Genomic DNA, 20,734 nt, shown 5'->3' on the forward strand with positions numbered 1-20,734 from the left:
ATAAACGTCACAGCCAAGCCTTCGTACGTGGCCGTGTCGCACGACCGCGATACCGATCGGAAGCTCCGGGACACTTGGCCGTGGCCATTGCAGGGTCGGACAGATGACGGATACATTTCAGCTTGCAGTCGCGTACACGTACATACATACATTGTACAACAATACACATTGTTTTATGACCTGAAACTTGAAAGGTCATTGCGGCGGGAAGGGAAGAATACCGGTAGTGACAGACAACGTTTTGGTTTTTTGGTTTTGTTTTTTTAGATGGACACGTTTTGGTTTTGGTTTTTGTCCTGATCATGATCCGATATGATGGCAAACGAGGTTAGAGTATTAGATGGAGCGGAGGAATTGGAGGATTTCCTGAAAGTTGCCCTACCACGCGCTAGCTTTGTAACGAGGACCACAGAAAAACCGTTCTCAAACAGGTAAGACCCACCAAAACGAAGCACGAAAATGCTGTCTTCATCGTGTTTATGTTGGTTCCAAAGGAGCAGTGAGTCGTATAATTCATAGGTTTTGAAGAGAAGAATATGCAGTGTGCATTGCCCTACAGTAGTGCACAGTGCGTTACAGCCCTGCTAGCGGATAGACGTAAATGCATTCACACTTGCATAGAGCGGGACGATTATAAATTAGTTTTGATATTCACTGCACCCATCCCACATACTGTAGTGTCGCGTATAAAAGGCATGACCTGTATCGAAGCATGACTCGAATAGAAGCCGATTTTTTTGAAGCCCGCTGTAACACAGTTGGTTTGAATAGAAGCCGCTCCCTGTAAAGTACATGTGCGAGTACATGCGTGGCAGTATCCACTGCACAGTGCAGAATGATGTTGACGTAGAAGCATATTTCGAATAGAAGCATAACTTGAATAGAAGCATGGTTTGAACCCCGGTTTGCTGTTATACGCGACATTACGGTATTAGAAACATTGGAACGAAATATGGCAAGGATGCATCAAAAAATTGATGGTCATGCTGCCTGTTAGTTCGTTCAGCAGGGTACGAAACCTTACACCCAGGGTGCTGAATCATGTTTTGGGAATCAGGCTCTAATTTGATTCCCTGTTGAGCAAGAAGACCTCACATCCACTGTATTCCAACACATAACTAACCATATTCCAACGCATATCTGTGCAGTGTACATAGCGTCGTCACTGGATTAACAGTAATGACTGCTGGTATATATTGTCTCGTACATGTATGTGTGCTATGTCCACAAATGTTGCAGTGTTGAAGAGATCTTCAAGGAGGCCATTCTGCGTCCAAAGGCCTTCATATGGAGCCAGGAACGTGGCACGAGCTGTGCACCGATTCCTTTTGATGGAGCTCCGTTCGTCTGCTGTGGCTTTCGCATACTAGAATGTCAATTTGGGAAGCACAGGTAATGGAATTAAATGGGCAGGAAGAATCTGAATGTGATCTATTTCATGCAATTGCTAGTTATCAATGAGAACAGTTGTACTATCTCTTCATTCTTTTGCATCACCTTTGTCAGTGACCAAGTGTTGTTGTGTCGGTAACATTACAGGTGCCACACCACAAAATCCACCGAGTCCTCTGATGATGTAACGAGTTCAGCATCTGATCATTCTTACCCCAAAGCCTCAGCTGATAAGAAGAAGAAGAGAATAAAACTCCAAGGTCAGAAGCATACCCAGAGTCATGGTTATCTTTTTGGTGCACATTGCTGTAAAGCTAGGCATCGGTTTTTTTTAAATTGTTCTACATGTCATCATGTCAACTGCTATACAAATGTACGAATAAGCAATCTTTGCCACTATCCAGCTGTAATGCACCCAGCTTATAGTTTACCGCATGTTGATGTCACTGTGGTATGCCCTGTAATTCTTATAGGGACAAGAAAAATTGGATGTGAGGCATCGTGCAACATTCGTCGCATTCTGCGACTCCCCGCTTATTCGGTTGACTCAACTGGTCTTTCTGCTTCCGCCTTGGTAAAAGCAAAAGCGGGTAAAGTGAAGGAGCTTAAGATATCTATTTTGGCTGCTCTCGATGCTGGCGACGTGTCCAAACTCAATGTGTGCGATCGGTGAGTTATACTAACATTATAACATACCTTTTTATGTCATAGTGCGAAAGTAATTGATTGTGTACAGTGATCGGTAGTTCATGTATGAATGCCACACTTGCCATGTAAGGTACGTAGGCCAATTAACCCAGTTCTATGGTACCATAGTATGTGTAATGTACGTAGCTCTGCAGAATCACCAATAAAATGTCTTTCACGTACGTGCATGCCCACTAGGTTTGTCGTGAGCTACCCAACTGAGGGTAGTCACAGTGGTCATGATGTCATTACCGAGAAAGGTAAACTCGCCAGCGAGCTCAGCCATAACTCAGTCAGTCGGTTATCGACCGAATTCTCCAACTCGTCGAGAGTGGTCTAGGAGATGCCCGGGCTATCCAGACCATGTTCAAAGTGGAGTATAGGCATATAAGTACTTCCATAGAGAACAATCTTCAGTGCTCAATCACCCAATAGTCACTTGATAGCTTTCTGTACACATTCTTGTTGCTGTGCACTGACCATTGTGGTTAGACGGTAGTTTATGCACGTGATAACTTTCTGTGATAAAAGGAAGGCAATCTCCTTTAATACGACCTATGTCGGATATGCATTGTCTACTGCCTAGGAATTTGGCCGGGCGTACCACCCAGAGCTAAAGGACATCCGCTCCCACATAGCCCTGGCTACCCATAAGCTGCAGCAATCTAGGCTGGACCAGACTCAGATGGCCCACAAGGTGAGTATGGACACGAAGAGAAACGGTGTTCGTGCATTCTGTTATCAATTCTAACCTGCTTGGGTTTCATCAGACATTTCCCAATTCAAGCGATACTACAATATTTTGGCGAAGAATAAAATCAATACTGGAAGACCTGATATTTTAACGTCAATTAAAGTTAGCGATCTCTGGATTTTGTTGGTCAACGAGGTGAAATGTAATGACTGCATACGTACATTTTTGCACATAACCTTAAGTGTTCGTTAACATTAGTGGTCTTACAGGAGTACCGATCCACCTGTTTTCTTTTCCTTCCAGGTGAAGGCATGGTCTGAGTCCCCCCGCCCACCTGCGCTTCTGCAGTTCCGGCCATATGTGCCAGATTCAGAACCATCAGAGTGCAGTGCTGCACCAGCTCTTTCCTTGGAAGCTGAAAGTGACTTGGAAGCCAGTGATGGAAGGTACATTATAATAATTATATGCTATTTTATATGCTATTTAGTATCTATTTAATATGCCTGCAACTGCTCCTTGCAAGTGCTGATTGTAAGTGCGTGGGCTCGGAGCAGTACCAAAATTAACAACAGCCGGAATGCCCTAACAAAGCTTTGTTGGCCACTGACATTGGTAAACGACTTTTCCCTTTCTAACAGAGACTTGTTGTAAACCTTGTGATGTTGTAAATTTTCTGACACAGATATAAGGGCAGCGGCGGCGGTGATGACGAACCGCTAGTGGATCCCGTGCCAGCCTCTTCACGCCTCCTGGTAATACACCAGGAGGTATGGCAAAGAGAGCTTCTAGTAAAGTATGGCGAGCTCGTTCTTATGGACGCTACATACCGCACAACGTGCTATGACCTGGCCTTGTTTTTCCTGGTTGTGCACACTAATACAGGCTACATCGTTGTGGCAGGTAAGTGGCTTGGAATGATGGCGAATACAAGACTTCAATTACTGTTCACGATTCATGGTTTCTCTCAGTTGTCTTTTTGGCTTGGAATGATGGAGAGCACAAGACTTCAATTACTGTTCATGATTCATGGTTCCTCTCAGTTGTCTTTTTGGGCTTGGCACCCTCAAAGAACATGAGTCTTCTTTCACCATTTTTAAGTCTTGCAAAGGAATAGCAGTTTTCCTGTCTGGTTTAATTTCACTGTGTGTAGAATTCTGTGTGCAATCGAAGAAACACGCTGATATAGCTGAAGCTCTCACTATAATCAAGCAACGGACTCCGTCTTGGAAACCTAAATTTTTTATGACGGATTATTCCCAGGCTGAGATGCTTGCACTGGAGGAGGTAATTAGATTGATTTATTTAGAACTTTTGGAGGTGTGTGCATAATTAAAGGGGAAGTTAAGGCAAAAATTAAAATTTCACCAGTTGTAGTCTTCGGGGTGCTGAGTCGAATGGTCTTGGTCCGAGGAAGCTGAGACGCTCCCTTCCTACTTGAATCCCAATCGAACTCGCGCACTTCCACCGAAACTGGGTGACTGCGCCCTACGAGATGGGGATTTGTATGCAAAATGTCACTAAAAGCGCCATTTCGTTCTTATAAAAGCACGGATGACCGCGATTGGCCCATATGTTGTAGTCTTTTGGACGCCGAGTCGACTGGTTTTGGTCCGAAAAGGCTGCGATGTAGCGTTCCTCCTTTATTCCCAATCGAACATGGTTGAACAAGCGGTCACGTGCTCCTGCGTACACCAGTCACCTGGTCACCGTGCCTGCAGGGTACAACTTACTAGCCTGTTTGACCTTTTTTGGGTGCACTCCTGTCACTCGAGTTGAACTCGAGTTGAACCTTGGTGTGAAATTTGTCGCCTGCTGGCGTGGTGACCAGGTGATTTGGGCACCCAGGAGCACGTGACCGCTTGTTCAACCATGTTCGATTGGGAATAAAGGAGGAACGCTGCATCGCAGACTTTTCGGACCAAAACCAGTCGACTCAGCGTCCAAAAGACTACAACATATGGGCCAATTGCGGTCATCCGTGCTTTTATAAGAACGAAATGGCGCTTTTAGTGACATTTTGCATACAAATCCCCATCTAGTAGGGCGCAGTCACCCAGTTTCGGTGGAAGTGCGCGAGTTCGATTGGGATTCAAGTAGGAAGGGAGCGTCTCAGCTTTCTCGGACCAAGACCATTCGACTCAGCACCCCGAAGACTACAACTGGTGAAATTTTGATTTTTGCCTTAACTTCCCCTTTAATATACCGGCTCACCTTTGTGCATAGTTCAGTACGGTTATTGTTTTCATTATTATAAGCTTGTTCGCGTTGGCATCACCAAGCAAGCTATGGTTGTTGGTTAGGTATGATTACCATATGAGAATTTAAAAAATAAATGAGTAGGAGGTCCTCGTGGTGACAGCCATTTTTCTTCTGACTTTTCCCGCTTGCATCTTTCCCTCAAACCAATGATTAAGTAATATTAGAAGTTTGTAACATGGAATTGTGGGCACGAGTTATGCGATCGAGTCCACCAACTAAACCAGATTTTTAACAGTCAGATGTGCACAATCTAGCACAAAACTGACAAGTGCCCACACTTTCCATGTTCCAAATTTTTCCTTGGCTCACCATCAGAGTTCTTAAAATAGTAGTAGAAGGTCATTATTTTTCCCGTTCTGCTGCAATCTTATTTTCCGCATGTATTCGCATGTTTCTACGTATCTTTGTGTGCTTGATGGAACTATAGGTTTTCCCTGGAGGGAGGATATTTCTCTGTGACTTCCACAGAGAGCAGGCTTGGCAGCGCTGGACCAAAGACCGTTCCCACGGCCTAAGTGATGATGAAGCCGTAACACTGCTAGAAAGCTTGCGACAATTGGCTTATGCTTCACCATGTCGAGAGGCGGGACAATCTCCAGAAAAGTATGAGATTGAACATCCTGAGCCTTTGCATTTGTAGAGTTTTTCGTTAATTCAAGTTTTGAGTTCCCCTGATGTTGCAAATGCTTTGTGGTATGTGCGTATAATACCATGGATTTTTTCCTGTGTTTCAGACACTACCGTGAAGCGGAATCAAAGCTGCGTAGTCTTGATGTGTGGTGCGCCAATAAGCACGTGCGAAATTGGCTGAATGCCAAATGGCTCTCAATCCCAGAGGTACATTTGTGTTATTATTATTATATTAGAGATCCTGCAGCGCAAATGCGACATTACTATTGCATAACTAAGCTCTGGCTGCTTCTCGACAATGTGCTGAACAATGTTCTTTAGAGCACGGGAACATTCGGAAGCGCACATACCATTTGGTTTTCAGTTTCTTCTTTCTGACACCCGGTTTGTTTTCTAATAAAGGCGAAGATCAGCAGTAGTAGTAGTAGCAGTAGTAGTAGTCGCAGTAGGAGTAGTTATTAAATTTTGATTGATTAGTTTTTACTGATTAGTGTGTCCGGAGTTGGATGGCTCGGAGGGCAGAATGTACTTGGCTGTATCTGAGAGTGTTCGGTATTGTGTTCTATTTCATACAGCGGTGGGCCAGGGCATGGACAGAGCGTGAATACCACCACAACGTGTTTACGAACAATGGAGTCGAGGCCCAAAACAAGGTTCGCATATTTGGCATAGCGGATTAAGCCGGACTGTACACATGCACATGTCCCTGTGTTTTATCTAGTTACATCCGATATTGACTACTAGTATGTCGCCGAGTGTTTGTTTCTTAGATGTAAGGCAATTATTCGTGTCAATACAAACATGTTCTCTTTTCTCACAATTATAATATCTATTCTTATCTGATTGTCTTCTTTGAAAGGTCCTCAAATATGCCTTCCTGAAATCTAACAACGGCAAGAAAAGGACGCTTAGGGATACCTTCACCATCATTATTGAGCAGTTCCTACCTGAGCAGCGAGATAAGTACCTGAAGAAGAATATCATGCGGCTGAGCTCCTTCCGAAGGTAAACGTCTTCACTGTTATGACCATATCCACGTTTCACGTCACTGGCATCTAAATTGTACACCCCAACTCCTCTGTTTGGACACCCAATGTACAGTACATGTACTGCTTTACCTCTGTACGGGAACTGTTATTTGCGTTGTGTTTCTTCAGGTACAACGACTACGTACCAGTATACCTACGCGACCGGCCCAGGAATGTCATCCTGCACTGCATGGAACGCGAGCAGTCTTCTCAGGAGTACATGCCAGGTAGGTCTTTCCTAGTAGGCTTTGGTTTGAAATATTGTCCATAATCTGTACTGCATATGCATCTCCTTGATCTCAGAGTTGCAACAAACAAGCCTCGCTCCACTTTTGTGCTGTGCAGGTCATGGATGTATGAAATCTGTCACGGTTTCACATGTATTCTAGCAAAAGGAACTTAAGAAAGTCCATATTGAGTCACCCATCCACCAATCCCTTTGAGAACTACTTATCATCATTTTCTCCTCTTTCCCTGTAGAGAATGGTGAAGCTGCTGGGGATCACCAGTATAATGTCAAGTCATTTGGGAGGACTCGTCTCGTTTGCTTTGAAACACCCTCATGTTCTTGCGAGGACTGGAATCTGAGAGCCCTACCGTGCAAACATATGTTTGCCGTATTCAAGAACGTACCCGGCTGCAGCTGGGAGTCGCTACCCGAGACGTACCGCTCCAGCCCCAAAATGACACTAGACATCGATCTTGGAGATGGTGAGGTTCATTCAGAAGATTTGGAAGTGCCCGAGCAGGTGAACAACTCGCATGAAGTTGGAGCCCAGCTGTCAGATCCAGTTTCAAATGAAATTCCTTTACACAGGGTAAGTTTGTTTATAGCTTGTTGTGCTTTTTGAGCCTTTTTCCCTTGCATATAATCGCCTGAAAGAAAATCATTGCGTAACATTTTTACAAAGGCTACGTGGAGACAATAATCTTAAAATAATAATGCAATGCGTGAAACTATAGGCGAGCTATGATAGCATGGGACATTATATCCGTTGCTATGACTGTGATATGAGTGCGCCCATTCATTGCATTATTAACGTTTGAAAACATGTACATTATATTCTCCGACAATTCTGATCAATTCTACACCATAGCTCAGTGGTTAGAGCATCGCTGGCTACAAGCGAGGGTCCCTGGTTCGAGTCCTGGTGGTGACAGTCAATTTTTTCTTCAGACTTTTCCCGTTTGTCTCTTTCCCTCAAAACCAGTTAATATTTTATGACTTGGGGCTCCCCGCGTGCTAGTTTGTACGTGAAGTGTGTGGGTACAGTGAGGGCTGCGTCCCACCCGCCTGTGTGGATTCACAGGAAGTGTGAGTTACGAAGTCTGAAGAAAACGTTGAACGGTCTCTGCTTGGATGACGACTACACCATAGCTCAGTGGTTAGAGCATCGCTGGCTACAAGCGAGGGTCCCTGGTTCGAGTCCTGGTGGTGACAGTCAATTTTTTCTTCAGACTTTTCCCGTTTGTCTCTTTCCCTCAAAACCAGTTAATATTTTATGACTTGGGGCTCCCCGCGTGCTAGTTTGTACGTGAAGTGTGTGGGTACAGTGAGGGCTGCGTCCCACCCGCCTGTGTGGATTCACAGGAAGTGTGAGTTACGAAGTCTGAAGAAAACGTTGAACGGTCTCTGCTTGGATGACGACTACACCATAGCTCAGTGGTTAGAGCATCGCTGGCTACAAGCGAGGGTCCCTGGTTCGAGTCCTGGTGGTGACAGTCAATTTTTTCTTCAGACTTTTCCCGTTTGTCTCTTTCCCTCAAAACCAGTTAATTCTGATCTTTCTATTATTTTTTTTAATTTGCGACTACTTTCCTTTTGTACAGACACAACAGCAACAAAACCAACTCTCTGCAAGGCAAGCACGAAACATGCTCAAAGTAATCGATGCACAGACCTTCGTCTGTACAGACTCAAGTGCTCTAAAAAATCTCTGCGCTCAACTGGAGAAGCTGTCAGAAGAACTTGCGAAAACTCTGCCCACTGATGAGTCTGGCTTGGTTATCCAAGAGGGTATGTATAGTGTCGTTAATCAAGATAAAAAAATTGTCGATTCCGCAGATATGGATCTTGTGTGTGCTAGTGAGCTGGTTTCATAAAGGTTTGTTGTTCGCTAGACTTTGATGTAATAGGCCTGGCCAGTCACTTGAGTTCCGCAAATGCCACCTAACAAATCTAAATAGCTAGCTATCCAAAGCCGATAGAGTAATGTTTGTGCTATTCTGTATGATTTCCTGCACAGCGTCTTCATTCACCTTGAACCAACACTTTAGCGCCAGGCGCAGACTGCACGAAACACATAGCACTGCTGTCCCTGATCCAGCCTTGGAGTCAGGGCATGCCAAGCGTGGTCGACCTGCAGTCGAAAGACACCTCAGGTGTCGTGTCGGAGTTTCCGGAGAGACTGAGCGGAGGCAGTTCCTACAAGCTCAACAGAGTGAGAAAGGTGTGTGGTAGGCTTTCCTTTCCCCAGTTAATTTCATTTACTTCCTTCCCCACTTAATTACATTTTCTTGTAAGTTCTAGATGTACGTTTCTCTCCTATTATAATTCACGCGTTATTTTCCTTGCCAATTTCATGCCTCAAACATTTCTTACAGCCTCGACAAGACCCGGTTCCGTCACATTGACAGCATTGACGGGAAGCAGTTCAATACAACAGGCTGCAGCTCCCGAACGTAAGTGGCGATGTCTTCAGTGTGCATCTCTACACTGTACAGCCATTGGTGTTGCTCGGTGTGATCCACTCCAATAATCTATAATAAGTATCTGTTCATCCATATCATGTTTTGATTTTGTGTCCAGCTGCCCCATGAGAGCAAAATCATGCTAATGTGTTTGTGTGGGTGGGTGTGTATGTATGTGTGTGTGTGTGTGTGTGTGTGTGTGTGTGTGTGTTTGTGTGTGTACGTATGTGCTTGCGTGTTCGTGTGTGTCAACATATTACAGCTCCGCGTTTACTTCACTCTGCAGGAGCCACGTTGTATCCAATGCCTGCTACCTCTGTACCAGTATTCGCAACAGATGGGCTACAGCAAAGGACAAGATGCAATACAGGTATGCTGGTTTTTGTTTGCAGTATCCTCACGATTTTCCCTATTTCAGTTTTAAATCGGCAGCGAGGTGACAAGAGTTCATCGTTCATTTGTTAAATAATCAAATAAAGCTTTCGGGTTTGTTCATGTCCTGTAGCTTGTAATTTATTTTTCTTCGCATATGTTGCACCTGCAGAATGGTAGAAATTGTGTTCTCTTGCATTAGTAATATTATGCTAGGCTACAACACTGTGTGTGCATGTTTGTGTGTGTGTGTGTGTGTGTGTGTGTGCATGTTTGTGTGTGTGTGTGTGTATTTGTATTTATGTGTGTTGTAGGTCCGCAGCAGCCTAAGTGCTGTAACCCCAGCTGCGCATTTCCGCAGCTACCGGCCAAGCCGTGCCGCAACAACAACTGCTCTCATGTGTTTCACCATGTTTGCAGTACGCACGACATGGGAACATACTGCAGGCATTGTCGTGTGAACGATTGGTGATGCATGCTTGGGCGTTTGTGCGTATGCCGTATCCATGCCATCGACACGTGGACTTATGTCCCCACGTGACTAGATTGCAGCAAAGAGGCCTTGTTATTTACTTGCCTTGTTATTTATTTGCTTTCCTGGAACCTTAGCTGGTACGCTCTCTTTGGCTTTTGTCTGTCACATTATTTAAAAGACTGGTGCATGGGGGTGCGTCAACCTCGTGGCTGCGACTGGATATCACTATATGCCTCCGTGTGTGTGTGTGTGTGTGTGTGTGTGTGCGTGTGTGTGTGTGTGAGAGAGAGAGAGAGAGAGAGAGAGAGAGAGAGAGAGAGAGAGAGAGAGAGAGAGAGAGAGAGAGAGTATGTCTAGGTATACGTGCGGGCATGCGTAAGGCTAATTGTTAGAAGTATGTGCATGCATGCTGAAGATTGTGTTGGTGCTTCTCTCTGCTCCAGTAACTGTATGTAGCTGGACTTGTCACGTTGTCTGTGTTGTGTACGCATCACTTTGTCTGCACTGGTGCCGTGACAGTCGATTGCTTTGATCCATGCTGGCTGGCTCTTTATATAGTTCCGTTGTACCGGCGCTGCAGCTAGCGTAGGCTGTGTGTGCAGCCCTATATGCACGTGCTGAGCTTACAGTCTTCTCTCGAGTGGTAATTATTATTAACACTAATTCTGTTCGTGGACTCTGAGAATGAATACTTCAACAATGATCACTCCACAAAACTGCGTTCTGGTGTGCTATTGAGTTAAGAGGACATATTGTTCTGAGAGCTACCGAGAGAGAAAGAGAGAGAGAGAGAGAGAGAGAGAGAGAGAGAGAGAGAGAGAGAGAGACAAGCAAGATTTGACTGATTGATACTAATGTATTAGCGATTCGACGGTTGTCTTCTTCAGAATGATAATGAAGAGAGATAAAGACGAAGACATCGTTTCTTTCCTTCTTGACTGCTAGTACTGTATACATCTAATGCTGATAGTGATGGGAGGGTACAATCCACAAACTGAGGGTTGGCGGTTCGTTAAATGTCTCCTGCAATCAAGTAGAATTGACGGTTCCAATACCCCTGCCATATCCCTTCAGTCGGCAGCTGGACACCAATAGAGGCTATGCGATTACAATTATCAATAATTGATATGTGTGGGCAAAGTCGCGGCATAGCGATGGACTAGCGACTCGCGCTGTATACTGACCATTCGTTCCACAAAACGCATATCCACTTGCGGCAAAGACGATCTTGGAAATATACTGTTGTGGAAGTCTGCAGGCGAAATTAATGTGCCTATCATTTCGCACATCTCCTCTTGCTTCACGGCCCTATTATGTCTGGCCACAAATCACGACAGTCATGATGATATGTTGCTATGCTCTCTTGCACAGCATCGAGTAGACCAATTCTCAAGCAGCACGAGTTAAAATACTCAGATATCAGGCACATGAATTGAGGTGATTCTCTGGCAATGGGACAATTCTGGTACGTTTACATGTTCAGCATGGTCCCTTCTCCAGGAGACGTGTCTGACGCCTCGCGCCTATTCATACAATGATTTCCCTGCATATAGTTCATGTACTGGTGCGTCACGGCCACACATATCTTGCATCAAAAACTTCCGCCGCTCCATAACACCAGTCACCTGGTCACCGGGCCTGCAGGGTACAACTTACTAGCCTGTTTGACCTTTTTTGGGTGCAGTCCTGTCACTCGAGTTGAACTCGAGTTGAACCTTGGTGTGAAAGTTGTCGCCTGCTGGCGCGGTGACCAGGTGATTTGGGCACCCAGGAGCACGTGACCGCTTGTTCAACCATGTTCGATTGGGAATAAAGGAGGAACGCTGCATCGCAGCCTTTTCGGACCAAAACCAGTCGACTCAGCGTCCAAAAGACTACAACATATGGGCCAATCGCGGTCATCCGTGCTTTTATAAGAACGAAATGGCGCTTTTAGTGACATTTTGCATACACATCCCCATCTAGTAGGGCGCAGTCACCCAGTTTCGGTGGAAGTGCGCGAGTTCGATTGGGATTCAAGTAGGAAGGGAGCGTCGCAGCTTCCTCGGACCAAGACCATTCAACTCAGCACCCCGAAGACTACAACTGGTGAAAATTTGATTTTAGGGTATACTTCCCCTTTAAGGACTGAGTTGGGATACCGTCAGTGTAATGAATATATCGGCGAAAATGCTGATAGAGAGAATGCTTGAATCCTGGGAGGCTGGTTATAGAGGTAAGAGAAGGCGGTAGGCAATTCCATAGCATTGCAGCTTTGTTGGAAAAGAGGAAAGAAAAACGCCTACCGTGATAAACTGATAATTGATGTTAAGTTTGTTTGGTCTTCTTGGACTTGAAGACAGTGAAAGGTGACCATGTTGGAGGTGTTCTGGAGATATGTATAAGTTTAAATAGAGTAACAAGAGCTGATACTTGTCTGCGAAAGTGCAAGGACTCTAAGTCACAAAGGGCGTTTAACTGGCATTTCGTTTCGCATCTATCTACATTGACCTTTTTACGTAGCAAATACTTCCTAGCTACTCTGGCTTGTAAAATATTTAAACGCTCCAGCTCAGCTTTGGTGATGGCATAGGACCAGGCCGAGGTGGCGTGTTCCAGGGCGGGTCGGACAAAACCTTTATATAGAAGTAGCTGTATCCTGGTTCCTTATCCATAGCTGAGACTAGATCTTCCATGCAGTTTTCTCCGGAAGTCCACATTTGATCCCGAGTACACATTCTATACATTTTAATGGCATTATAAACATGAAAGAGCACAGTGTCAAGAAGCATAATTTGAGCATAATTTAGTGATTTTCAGAGCATATTGCCAGCATACTGAAAAGCATAATCCGTGGGATTTTCGAGCATTATCCGCCGACGTCTACTCAGGCGGGATGGACGAGACAGAGAGAGTACAGAGGAAGCGGAGGATGGAACGGACGGCGGAGGGAGCAGTGAGCCGGAAAGCAGTGATGGGAGTGATGGTGAGAGTGTTAGTGTTGTGCGTAGGTTTCGTGGTGGCAAGTCTTCAGTGTACAATCATCTGCTAGCTAGTCCTGATTGTTGCAATTCGTAAAACGTCTTTCTTGTTGTTTTTCCTTCTCCATGTAGCTGCTTCCAGCATAGTAAACGACAGTACTATGGCCTTTTCAGATTTTCATTGTACCTATTTGTAGTACCTCCCGGGATCAGTATTTCCACTTGAAATAATATCCACCCCAATGCCTCATTCTTAGCATTCTTTTATTCGCTTCCATGTTATTGGGCTTATTGCCCGTTTGGTATTGCGAATTCAAATAAAAAACAACAACAACAACAACAATAACAACAACAACAACAACAACAACAACAACAACAACAACAACAACAACAACAACAACAACAACAACAACAACAACAACAACAACAACAACAACAACAACAACAACAACAACAACAACAACAACAACAACAACAACAACAACAACAACAACAACAACAACAACAACAACAACAACAACAACAACAACAACAACAACAACAACAACAACAACAACAACAACAACAACAACAACAACAGTTACCAACGAGAAGGAAGAAAGTCGGGACTTGTCGTAAAGACGAAAGTTGAGAGAGAGAGAGAGAGAGAGAAAAGGAAGATGATAGCAATAATATCTAGTTGCGGCCATGGAAGTCCATGGCCACGAGATTGATGGTCCCGCATGCAATAGCGTATTAAACCTTAGCAATAATGTGTGCAAACTATTGCATAAAGAGGGGGAAATAAGAGGGTATACCAACTAAGGAAGGCCCCAGGCCTTGTGTGAAGACATAAAATAAAGACGATTATGAACCCGTTCACGGGAGATAGATAATTAATTAGCCACCTAAATAAGGCAGACTTGTCCCGTAGTGGCCTAAAAGGCAAGTGTCGATAAAGTGTCGATATATAATTGCCGGTCGACAACGGTGTCATGCATGAAGCTGGCTAGATCCAGTTCGGAAAATTTTGCATCTGAACCCGTCCGGCTTCGTCCGGAGACTTGACGTTGCAAATCAACCTTCTCAGTGGATTGTTTCAGACAAAATTAATGCTCACTGCTGTTTAACCTACGCTTTGGCCTTGATCCAAGACGGCATTCTTAAATCGACTTTTCCAACTTTCAAACTGCCATTATGGAGTAGTGTGAGCATTATAAGTGGCATTATATCCTCATAATATTATGAGCATTGCCTTTAGCATTATCGCAGCAAATAACTAGCATTACCCGCTCGTGCCTAACCACCCCTTTCTATACATATCGGATCGGCTATAGTACAAATCGGCTATAGTAATATATCGGCTATAATGATACGATTTCTTTGTCAAAATGATTTCATTGCATACATTTTTCAGCGGCTATAGTGATGATCATAAAAAATTATACATCGTACATGGCGAGATCTGATCGCGGCAGTCAGGAAGCGCTGGTACGACTATGATATCCCTCGGAGGAAATTCGAAATGTTTGGCGTTGGCTGTGCTTGTTGTTCCGGGGCATCCTCGAGCGAGAGCGGAGGCAGTAATGAGTACCAGCGCTGAAGCGCTACCGTGGTCTCCGCCGAGATGCTGGAGAAGGCATTCAGGTAACAGCGAAGACGATCAGGGACGCGGAGAAGCTTCTCCGTGACATACGACATCACGCGTCGATCGACCTGCCACTTGGAACGTTTTGAGCGGTGATGAGTCGAGCGATGGCGACCCAGACTGAGACTCTACTCCCACTAATCGATCCTGTAGATATTGTTGATATGTCGCTTGAATGTGTTGAAGTGTTTCTCTTCCAAAAGAACACATTTGTTGAGCACAACAACTCCTTGAAAACGCATGTCAAAAAGTCACGAAGTTTTTTGTTTCCGCAGGAAGTAGTTCTGCACTGCGCGTACTCTGAGTGCAGAGTCACATGCACAGCACGCTTCTGCACGCTGCACTGGTTCGAATGACACCATACACGCATGTGTCAGGCATACCTAAGTATGCAGATCGCCTACCGTATTATCTCTAATATAAGCACGGTCCTTTATTTTTTCAATGTACCTCCGCCCCGTGCTATTAATGGAGACGTTCCTTTATTGGAGACTGTTCCATTATTATTTCAACCTCATTTCAGAGGCATGTTGCCATGCCAAATTCATGTATGACACACACATTTCAGGGGTTTTTTCGCCAGTACAGATAATGAATTTACACAGTGTGCTTATAATGGAGACTGAGCACTTTATTTTTTGAATGCCGCCCCAAGGTGTTCTATTATTGGAGACGTGCTATTATTGGAGACTGTGCTTATATTAGAGATAATACGGTATTAATAATCGCCTGTAGTGATATTATTTTCACGAAAATCAAACACCAACGCTATACATGTAGCCGATCCGTACTGTACTATACTAGTACATGTACAAATTTTTTTTACAATGATCACAGCTCACAGGCAAAGACAAAAATTGCATAGTGGGAGCATAGTGATGGCGAGGCTTTTTGCCCTCAGCCGACCTGAGGTCTCGACGTCATGGGGATATAAAACGCACCAAAAAAAAGAAGAAAAATGAAAGGAGTGACACTGAGGTACATGATACGAAATGTTAGGAGGAGAGACAGTGCATTATTATTACAATGTCATGGTATTGTCACTGTTTCCGAACACAGCGTCCTCCACCTTGTTTCATGCTGTCAATCTAACAATAAATAATGTATGTACATGTACTATTGCATGACATACATGTATGTTGTACATTGTTAGATTTCTCAGCATGAAACAAGGTGGAGGACACTGTGTTCGGAAACAGTGACCTTACAACAACCTTCCGCGGTTGGCAGAGCCCCGGTCCCTGCGGACCATTTGAACCATAATGGGTGATGAACCCGGTTCTGACCCTCATTATGCTAAGGGGGTTGGAGACTACTCCTTATGTCCGTCGTGTATTCTTTGATCGTTCCTTCAAACCACATGTACTCCTTCGTACACTGGAGTTCTCAGCTGAACAGCTGCTGCGTCTGGATGACACGGTCACGGAGCACTGCCTTCCGGCTCTGACAGGGAAACGCACGTTCACGGCGGATGACCTCTCTCGTCTGCGGCTACCTTGTCGGCTCGGTGGAATCGGTCTGCCATACTTCAAAGAAATAGCTACCTCTCAACTGCAGGCTTCCCAAGTCATCACGTGCAGCCAGGTTGACGAGATCATCCACCAGCACGATAGAGAGTGGCAGCATCGTTCCTGCGACTTTGTGGATCAGCTAGCCCGACGTGAGAGAGCATCTGCTGCCAAGTCCTCCAAGAAAGCTAGTGCTGCCTCTTTCGCTGCTCCAAGAAGCTGCGGACCGCCCCTTGGCCCGTCGTATGGATGAGTGTCCCGCAAAGGCCCCTCTTTCTGGCTCACTGCTCTTCCTCTCAAGTAACATGGTTTCCACCTCTGGAAGCAGGAGTTCAGGGACGGCCTTGCATTGCGGTATGACTGGCCTCTCCTCGATATACCCACGAAGTATGCCTGCGGAGTTCTGTTCTCCACTGCTAATTCCATGTGTTGTCTCCGGGGTGGCTTCCCTACATTCCGCCATTACGAAGTCCGTGACATGGTAGGGGAGCTACTCACGGAGGTCTGCCACGCAGTTGCAATCGAGCCTCAGCTAGCCCCACTCTCTGAAGAGGTGTTTACTGCTGCATCGGCAAACACCGCTGAGGATGCGCGCTCTGATGTCCGTGCCCGTGACTTCTGGACCCGAGCACAGGATGCTTTCTTTGACGTTCGCGTCTTCCATCCTGATGCGGCGTCTTACTCGGCCCAACCACTGGATGCCCTACTGCTTCAGCACGAGCGCCAGAAGAAGCTGCAGTACGGAGAGCGAATGATCAATGTGGATCGTGGCACATTCTGCTCGCTGGTGTTGTCAACTTCTGGTGTTGCCTCCCCTGAATGTGAAAGGTTCTTTAAGCGTCTCTGTGGCTTGCTTGCCAGGGCTGATTCCAGCATGCCCTATGCACACCATGTTGCATAATTATGTGTGCTGCAGGCTGTCTTTCGCGCCGCTCCTGTCCGCTGTCATGTGTATCCGTGGGTCTCGGTCGGCATACCATCGTCCAGCTAACGAGCTCAGGGAGCTGGCGGTGGTTGAAAGCCGGATCTAAACCAGTTGTGTTTTTACTGTAAAACTCTCGCCACTCAGGAGACATAATTATTTTTCACACCTGTGTACTTTTAGTATAGCTATGAATAGGATGAAGGCCGCAGACATCACGCAACTACGTTACTTGTTTGACAGTGACCACTCTGCAATACTTGCCAGGCTGCCAATTTCAGCAAGTCCCCACTTGAAGGGACAGCATCTGCGCAAGACTGGCTGTTTGCACAAAGTGGATTGGAATATGTTTACATGTGACCTGGAGAAGACGCTAACTACCTGTGACTCTGTCTGTGTGGATGTGCTTGCGTCGTCACTCACTGCGGGAATCCAGACCACTCTAGACAAACATGCTCCACTTCGGAAACGGCGCGCAAATCTCGACGTCCTTGCCCCTGGATTACAGATGAGTTAGTGGCAAGTGTTCGTGAACGGAACCGGGCGCATCGTCTCTGGCTCCGAGACAAAACCGATCAGAACCTTCAAGAAGCACACCAATCAGCTCGCTCCAAAGCACGGAAGTTGGACAGGAGTCTGCGCAACTTGTACTTCACTAAGAGATGTGATACATCAGATCAACGGCAACTTTGGGCTGTCATGAACGATGTCACAGGCCGACAGAAGACACGGAAAGAACCTGAAGCGCCGCTTGAGTCACTCAGTAAATTGTTTGGAGACATTGTGCATGACCCTATGCGACCACCTGAGCTGCATATACCACATGGTCCAGCCTCTGCATCTAGCTTCTCAACATTTCAGCCGGTAAGCGTGTCTGATGTTGCACAATGCTTGCAAACTGTGAGTCCTCACAAAGCATCTGGGAGTGACAACATTCCTGGAATTGTACTGCAGCAGTGTTCAGATGCCCTGGCACCTCCATTTACCACCCTAGTCAATGCATCCTTGACATCAGGTACTGTGCCAGTGTGTTTTAAAACATCACACATTAGTCCACTGTTCAAGAGTGGCGATGCAACATCCCCTACTAACTATAGACCAGTGTCATTGCTCCCTATTCTGTCCCAGATTTTGGAGTTCTTTGTAAAGAAGCAACTCACAGCATACCTCACGCAACATAGCATATTACCTAGCAGTCAGTTTGCCTACAGGAAAATGCACTCTACCGAAGATGCATTAGTTCTAGCCGCCAACCGTTGGCTGTTGGCCAAACAAGAGCGAAAATACACAGATATTGTGATGGTTGACATGTCAAAAGCATTTGACCGTGTCCAACATCAACGTCTGATTGATAAACTATTCACCCTGGGAGTCAATGGCAGAGTATTGTTATGGTTGGCTAGCTATCTGTCTGGTCGTACTCAGCGTGTCAAGGTGTGTGAGGCTCTTTCTGATGCAGTCCCATGCTCAAGAGGTGTGCCCCAAGGCAGTGTTCTTGGGCCGCTTCTCTTTGTCCTTTACACGAGTGACATTTCCGACGTCATACCTTGCATTGTTGTTCATCAGGAGTTCGCGGACGACATCATCCTAGATTATTCTGATTCAGATCTGGACACTGTTTGCAAGACGTTGACTACGGCTGTGACACGTCTGTCTGATTGGCTCTCCGAAATTGGGCTTCTGCTGAATACCGGCAAAACCCAAGTCATGGTAATTCAACCTCGGGGACTCACTGGCGACATACCAGTCGTGAAATGTAAGGATCAAGCCTTAACTGTTACCTCCACTGCCAAATACCTTGGCGTAACCATTGATGACTAGCTATCCTGGCAGCCACATGTCTCCAGTGTTGTGCAGAAGGCGTCAGTCGCCATCAGCCGGCTATGGCGCCATGGGCGATCTCTGCCCATAAGAGCCCGAAGACTTTGGTACATTGGCATTGTGCAAGCACGACTAACGTACGCATCCAATGCATTCTTCCCGTCGCTGACACAGCAGCTGCAGAGTCGTTTAATCAAATCCAGCAAATCTGGAATTCGTGCAATTTTCCGACTCTTCAGCCGTGCATGCACAGCCCCCCTCCTCGTGCGCTTATCTATTCGATCCCTAACTCACATTTTTAACTACAAGGTTTTGTTTTTTGTTTTCCGTTGCCTACATGATCTTGCAAGTCCTCTTTTCTGCACCTACTTTCAGTTGATGGCTAACACAGGCCAAGCATCCCGGGATGATCGCCGAATTACTCGAGGACAGGAGCAGCAGCTACTGCAAGTGCCTTTCCTTCCTGGACCTTCCGGTCGTCAGTCATTGACATTTGTGGGAAGCACTCTTTGGAATGCCTTTCCCAGCGATATTCGCCTCCACAGTGCGGCGGTTGCCTTTAAACTGGCTCTGAACAGAATTAATTGTAATTTGTAACCACCTTGCTCGGCATCCCTACACATTACTGCATGTTTTCTCGGTGTTTTCTTCACTGCATGCTTACACATACACACACCCATTTGAATTATATACAAACTTTGTGCTTTGGAATTATCATGTTATGATTCTTTTTAATATTTCCTTCTCTCATAATATTATATTCGTTCTTAGCAGAAACCGGAGGTTTTTCCTCTGGTGAGAAGGCAGAATTGCCTGTGCTCTAAACGAATTCAAATAAAAGAAACAAACAAACAAACATGTATTACTGTGTATTTTATAACAAAAATATTATTGAAAACCCAGAATCGATTTTCTCGTTCCTATCATCAGTGGGAAAAACGGAACTAAGGATACAACCAAAGAAACTGAAGTTACTGTAAATAGAAAGGTGTTAGAAATAACATCAAGATACAAGTGCAATAAAACCACTAGAGGAAACGCAAAAAAGGTAACAAGATTACATAACCAAAGGCGAGAAGGCACTGAACGAAGTGTCAACCTACGAATACAACTTCAGTGCAACAACGTGCTCTTTCTGCTTACACAAAACAGATGTGTATGATGGTGTTATTTCTAACACCTTTCTATTTACAGTACTTAACTTCAGTTTCTTTGGTTGTATCCTTAGTTCCGTTTTTCCACTGATGATAACGTTAGGAACGAGAAAATCGATCCTGGGTTTTCAATAATATTTTTTGTTATAAAATACACAGTAATACATCTCAAACAAGTAACGTAGTTGCGTGATGTCTGCGGCCTTCATCCTATTCATAGCTATATTAAAATGATTATCTCCATATATATATTATATTAGAACGAGGTCTGTCTCGTTGTCCAGGAAACGACCAATCAGCGACATTCCCGCCAAGGGCCTTATCAGAGTTTAAAGCCCGCTCAATCGTTATTTTACTACTCTTGATGACGCGTCGAGGGCCTTGGATTAGTTTAAAGCCCGCTGAATATACTCTAAACTGGTGCGTACAACTCCCTGTATGCATTATAGTACGGTGCAGATAATGAACTCTGCATAAAATGTACGGTGTACTACTAAAAGCTACGCATTTCAGA

At 45.2% G+C, this 20,734-nt stretch overlaps 1 protein-coding gene across 1 annotated transcript; it reads left to right on the forward strand.

Annotated features, from left to right (window-relative positions):
- The first annotated feature begins 315 nt into the window (after positions 1 to 315).
- Positions 316 to 9,151, forward strand: LOC135827972 (uncharacterized). Its single transcript, XM_065340409.1, has 14 exons — positions 316 to 431; positions 1,240 to 1,392; positions 1,540 to 1,652; positions 1,866 to 2,061; positions 2,278 to 2,371; positions 2,666 to 2,776; positions 3,077 to 3,219; positions 3,456 to 3,673; positions 3,924 to 4,057; positions 6,522 to 6,667; positions 6,820 to 6,917; positions 7,171 to 7,508; positions 8,521 to 8,707; positions 8,937 to 9,151. The coding sequence occupies exons 1-14, from the start codon at positions 316 to 318 to the stop codon at positions 9,149 to 9,151; spliced, it is 2,262 nt and encodes a 753-aa protein (XP_065196481.1).
- The last annotated feature ends 11,583 nt before the right edge of the window (positions 9,152 to 20,734 follow it).

The sequence above is a fragment of the Sycon ciliatum genome, chromosome 12 (assembly GCF_964019385.1).
Source record: "Sycon ciliatum chromosome 12, ocSycCili1.1, whole genome shotgun sequence".
In the NCBI taxonomy this organism is placed as follows: Eukaryota; Metazoa; Porifera; class Calcarea; order Leucosolenida; family Sycettidae; genus Sycon; species Sycon ciliatum.